The following is a 6,078-nucleotide window of genomic DNA, read 5'->3' as shown; positions in this document are numbered from 1 at the left end:
AATCTCACTGTGGGGTTTGAACCCCCTGCCCCCCCTTCCCAAATTCACCCCCTCCCCAAAATTGCCCCAAATCCCAAAAATCGGCCCCAAATCTCCCCCTGGAGCCCCCAAACCCCTCAGTTTATCCCCAAATCCCCCCGCCCCTCCCAAATTGCCCCAAATCCCTTAAATTAGCCCCAAATCTCCCCCTGGAGCCCCCACCCCCTCCCCATATTCCTCCTGTCCCCACATTGCCCCAAAATCCCTTAAATTGTCCCCAGATACCCCCAACCCCCCTCCAAATTGCCCCAAAATCCCTTAAATTAGCCCCAAATCTCCCCACGTGGTTGCACCCAGGCGTTTATTGCAAGCTCCGCCCCCGCCCCCCCAGTCCAGCTCCCTATTGGTCGGGAGTGAGAGGTGCTCAGCTCCAATTGGTCGGGGGGCGTGAAGGGGGCGGGGTCAGGGCTGGCTATGGGGCAGGGTGGGGGGCAGCCGTGGGGCTGGCCGTGGGGCAGGGTGGGGGGCAGGTGTGGGTCCAGCCGTGGGTCAGGTCTGGCTGTGGGGCAGCCGTGGGGCAGCCGTGGGGCAGATCTCTCCATGGGTCTGTCCGTGGGGCAGCTGTGGGGCTGGCTATGGGGCAGGGCAGGGGGCAGGTGTGGGGCTGGCCGTGGGTCAGGTCTGTCCGTGGGGCAGCCGTGGGTCAATCTGTGGGTCAGCTATGGGGCAGCTGTGGGTCAGATGTGTCCGTGGGTCTGTCCGTGGGTCACCTATGGGGCAGCTGTGGGTCAGGTCTGTCCGTGGGTCTGTCCGTGGGGCATCTATGGGGCAGCTGTGGGTCAGGTCTGTCCGTGGGTCTGTCCGTGGGGCATCTATGGGGCAGCTGTGGGTCAGATGTGTCCGTGGGTCTGTCCGTGGGGCACCTATGGGGCAGCCGTGGGGCAGATCTGTCCGTGGGTCTGTCTGTTGGTCCCTCCGTGGGTCAATCTGTGGGGCTGTCCGTGGGGCTGTCCATAACTTTGTCCGTGGGTCCGTCCGTGGGGCATCCATGGGGCGGCCGTGGGTCAGGTCCGTCCGTGGGTCCGTCCGTGGGTCCGTCCGCGCCCCCCCCCCCTCACGCCCCCCCTCGCACCACGCCCGGGCGTTGCAGAACATCCTCAGCCACGGGGCCGGGGCGCCCCCCCCGCCCCCGATTTTCGGGGTCCCCCCCCCACGCCGGGGGCCCCCAGGGCCACTGCCAGGCGCGCACCCCCGCTCGGGGTGGGGCATGACGGCGAGGTGGCGGCCGCAGGGGGAGCAGAGCGCCGCCGCGCCCCCCCCCGAGCCGTTGGGGTTCAGGGGGTACTCGGCCGTGGGGCGCCCCGCGTCGTCCACGTAGCGCAGGGGGACCAGGCCCCCCCCAGCGCCGCCGACAGCCCCCCGGGTCGCGGAACTGGAAGCGGCCTTTGGGGGGGGGGAGAAAAAAGGGGGGGGAAGAAAGGAGGGGGTGGAAAGGGGGGTAGAAAAAAAGGGGGAGAAAAAAAGGGGGGAAGAAAAAAGGTGGGGGGAGAAAAAAAGGGGGGGAAAGGGGGGAAGAAATGGGGGGGGAAGGGAAGGGGGGAAGAAGGGGGGAAGGGGAGGGGAGAAAAAAAGGGGGGAAAGAAAGGGGGTGGAAAGGGGGGGAAAGGGGGGGAGAAAAAAAGGGGAGGGGAAAAGGGGGGAAGGGGGGAGAAAAAAAGGGGGGGAAGGGGAAGAAGGGGGGAAGGGGAGGGGAGAAAAAAGGGGGGGGGGGGGGAAGAAGGGGGGTGGGAAGGGGAGGGGAGAAAAAAGGGGGGGGAGAAAAAAGGGGGGGGGGAAGAAATGGGGGGAAAGGGAAGGGGGGGAAGAAGGGGGGAAGGGGAGGGGAGAAAAAAGGGGAGGGGAAAAGGGGGGGGAAAGGGGGGGAAGGAGAGGGGAGAAAAAAAGGGGGGGAGAAAAAAAGGGAGGGGAAAAAAGGGGGGGAAGGGGGGGAAAATGGGGGTAGAAAGGGGGGTGGAAAGGGGAGGGAGAAAAAAAGGGGGGAGAGAAAAGGGGGAGAAAAATGGGGGGAGAAAGAAAGGGGAGGGGGACAGAAAAAGGGGGGATAATGGGGGGGGAGAATGGGGGGGAAGGGAGTGTTAGAACAGACCCCCAAATCCCCCAAAGGGCACCCGGTGCTCCCAGTGCCCCCCCCCAGTGCTCCCAGTGCCCCCTTAACCCCAGTGCCCCCATAGCCCCCAGCCCACCAAAACCCCCACCCCTCCCAGTGTCCCCCAGTCTTCCCAGTGCCCCCATAACCCCCAAAACCCCCCCGCCCCCCACCCCCCATGACCCCCCCACCCCCTATAACCCCCCGTGCCCCCCCCCGCCCCACGGCCCCCCACCTTCCCCGTGGGCCCCCCACAACCCCCCATAACCCCCCTACCCCAATCCCCCCATAACCCCCCATAACCCCATTGCCCCCCACCCCCCCATGACCCCCCCGACCCCCCCGTGCCCCCCCCCCCCCCCATGACCCCCCCCCACCTTCCCCGTGGGCCACCCAGCGCCCCCCACAACCCCATAACCCCCCATAACCCCCTACCCCAATCCCCCCATAACCCCCCATAACCCCCCGCCCCCCACCCCCCCATGCCCCCCCCCCCCCCCGCGCCCCCCCCGCCCCGGGGCCCCCCACCTTCCCCGTGGGCCACCCAGACGCCCAGCACGGCGCCCTCCATCCCGCGCAGCATCAGCGCCGGCCCCGGCTCCACGCGCACGGCCACGAAGCGCGACTCGAAGCGCCCCGAGGCGTTGGGGGCCAGCACCACCGCGGGGGGGCCGCCCCCTCCGCCCCCTCTGCGGGACCCCCCAATGTCAGCGTGGGGGGGAGATCCCGCGGGGAACACCCCTGCCCCATAGGAGCCTGCCCCACCCCATAGCACCCCCACCCCCCCAAAGGACCCCCCACCCCACCCCCACCCCATAAGCCCCCCCACCCCATAATACCCCCCCCAAAGGATCCCCCCCATAAACCCCCCCCCAAAGGACCCCCCCACCCCATAATACCCCCCAAAGGATCCCCCCATAAGACCCCCCCAAAGGATCCCCCCCATAAGACCCCCCACCCCATAATACCCCCCCCAAAGGATCCCCCCATAAACCCCCAAAGGACCTCCCCACCCCATAATACCCCCCCCAAAGGACCCCCCACCCGATAATACCCCCCAAAGGATCCCCCCAAAGGACCCCCACCCCACAAACCCCCCCCAAAGGACCCCCCCATAAGACCCCCACCCCATAATACCCCCCCAAAGGATCCCCCCCATAAACCCCCCCAAAGGACCCCCCACCCCATAATACCCCCCCAAAAGATCCCCCCCATAAACCCCCCCAAAGGACCCCCCCCCATAAACCCCCCCCCAAAGGACCCCCCCCCATAAGAACCCCCCACCCCATAATACCCCCCCAAAGGACCCCCACCCGATAATACCCCCCAAAGGATCCCCCCAAAGGACCCCCCACCCCATAATACCCCCCATAAGACCCCCCCACCCCATAATACCCCCCCCACAGGACCCCACTCATAAGACCCCTCCCCCAAAGGCCCCCCCCCCACATAAGACCCCCCCCATAGGAACCCCCATCCCATAATGTCCCCCCACAGGACACCCCCAAACCCTTAAGACCCCCCCACCCCCTAAGACTACCCCCATATAGGAACCCCCACCCCATAGGACCCCCCTACCCATAAGACCCCCACCAAAGGACCCCCCTGCCCATAAGACCCCTTCCATAGAACCCCCCAACCCATAGGACCCCCCCCCAACCATAAGACCCCCCCGTAGGAACCCCCATCCCATAATGCCCCCCCATAGGACCCTCCCTACCCTTAAGATCCCCCCATAGGAACCCCCACCCCATAAGAACCCCCCATCCATGAGAACCCCCCAAAGGAACCCCCTTACCCATAATACCCCCCATAGGACACCCCCAACCCACAGGACCCCCCCCCATAAAACACCCCCCATAGGACACCCCACCCCATAGAAACCCCCCCCCAACCCGTAAGACCCCCACCCATCCCAGCAACTCCAGCAGCTGGCACCATAACCCCCCCCATAACCCCATAACCCACCCCATAACCCCCCAATGACCCCCCAATGCCTTACCGGAGCACCCATGGGTGGCCCCCACCCACCCCAGCAGCTGGCACCCGTTGCAGACACCCCACAACCCCCTCACCCTATAACCCCCCTATAACCCCATAACCAACCACATAACCCCCCCCATAACCCCCCAATAACCCCCGTGCCCCCCCCCATTAGCGGAGCACCCATGGGTGGCCCCCACCCACCCCAGCAGTGCCAGCAGCTGGCACCCGTTGCAGACACCCCACAACCCCCTCACCCTATAACCCCCCTATAACCCCATAACCAACCCCATAACCCCATAACCCACCCCATAACCCCCCAATAACAGCCCCCAAGGCCCCCCCACCTTACCGGAGCACCCATGGGTGGCCCCCACCCACCCCAGCAGCGCCAGCAGCTGGCACCCGTTGCAGACGCCCAGGCTGAAGGTGTCGGGGCGCCGGCGGAAGCCCTCCAGGGCCGCCCGCACCCGGGGGTTGAAGCGGGCGGAGGCCGCCCAGCCTGGGGGGTGGGGGACGACACAAATTAGGGGGGGGGTCAGGGGTAATATGGGGAATCCCCAAGTTGGGGGGAACCCCAAAATTGGGGGGAAACCAAAAATTGGGGGGGGAACCAAAAATTGGGGGAGGAACCAAAAATTGGGTGGGAAACCCCCAAACTGGATGGGAAATCCTAAACTTGGAGGGGAAATCCCCCGGATTGGATGGGAAACCCCAAGACTTGTATGGGAAAACCCCAAAATTGGGTGGGAAATCCCAAAACTCGATTGGGAACACCCCAAAATTGGATGGAAAAACAAACAAAAAAAAAAACAACAAAAAAAATTGGATGGAGAATCCTAAACTTGGAGGGGAAACCCCAAATTTGGATGGGAAACCCACAAAAATCAGATGGGAAACCCATAAAATTGGATGGGAAATACCAAAATTAGATGGGAAATCCCAAACTTGGGTGGGGAATCCCAAAACTTGTGTGGGCAACCCCAAAACTTGGGTGGGAACACCACAAAATTATATGGGAACACCCCAAAATTGGATGGGAAATCCCAAACTTGGAGGGGAAACCCAACATCGGGTGGAAAACCCCCATAATTGGAGGGGAAACCCCAAAATTGGATGGGAAATCCCAAACTTGGGTGGGAACACCCCAAAACTTGGAGGGGAAACCCCCAAAACCGGATGTGAAATCCCAAAACTTGAACGGGAACACCCCAAAATTGGATGGGAAATCCCAAAGTTGGGTGGGAACACCCCAAAACTTGGAGGGGAAACCCCCAAAACCGGATGTGAAATCCCAAAACTTGAATGGAAACACCCCAAAATTGGATGGGAAAGCCCAAAATTGGAGGAAATGCCAAAATTATATGGGAAAACCCAGAATTTGAATGGGAAACCCCAAAACTTGAATGGGAACCCCCAAATTGGATGGCAAACCCCAAAATTTATATGGGAACACCCCAAAACTTACATGGGAAATACCTAAATTGGATGGGAACACCCCAAAATTAATGGGAAATCCTCAGCTTGGAGAGAAAACCCCAAAACTTAAATGGGAAACCCCCAAATTGGATGGGAAACCCCCATACTTATATGGGAACACCCCAAAACTTACATGGGAAATACCCAAATTGGATGGGAAACCCCAAAACTTTTATGGGAAACCCCAAAATTGGATGGGAACACCCCCAAATTGGATGGGAAACTCCCATACTTATATGGGAACACCCCAAAACTTACATGGGAAATACCCAAATTGGATGGGAAACCCCAAAACTTTTATGGGAAACCCCAAAATTGGATGGGAACACCCCCAAATTGGATGGGAACACCCCCAAACTTATATGGGAACACCCCAAAACTTTTATGGGAAACACCCAAATTGGATGGGAAGCCCCAAAATTTATATGGGAACACCCCAAAACTTACATGGGAAATACCCAAATTGGATGGGAAGCCCCAAAATTTACATG

The 6,078-nt window shown here is 61.4% G+C and overlaps 1 protein-coding gene across 1 annotated transcript in view; it reads right to left on the bottom strand.

The window, feature by feature from the left end:
• Nucleotides 1–321: 321 nt before the first annotated feature.
• The window catches only part of LOC125181727 (phosphoribosylformylglycinamidine synthase-like), a 32,761-nt gene continuing 27,004 nt past the window's right edge, over nucleotides 322–6,078 (bottom strand). The window contains 5 exon segments of the mRNA XM_066985259.1: nucleotides 322–1,227; nucleotides 1,230–1,396; nucleotides 1,398–1,422; nucleotides 2,654–2,803; nucleotides 4,467–4,610. Of these exon segments, the coding sequence (XP_066841360.1) occupies nucleotides 1,094–1,227; nucleotides 1,230–1,396; nucleotides 1,398–1,422; nucleotides 2,654–2,803; nucleotides 4,467–4,610 (620 nt within the window). The 3' untranslated portion in view covers nucleotides 322–1,093.

The sequence above is a fragment of the Anser cygnoides genome, chromosome 31, assembly GCF_040182565.1.
Source record: "Anser cygnoides isolate HZ-2024a breed goose chromosome 31, Taihu_goose_T2T_genome, whole genome shotgun sequence".
NCBI lineage: Eukaryota > Metazoa > Chordata > Aves > Anseriformes > Anatidae > Anser > Anser cygnoides.
This window is presented reverse-complemented; position numbering and strand designations above follow the sequence as displayed.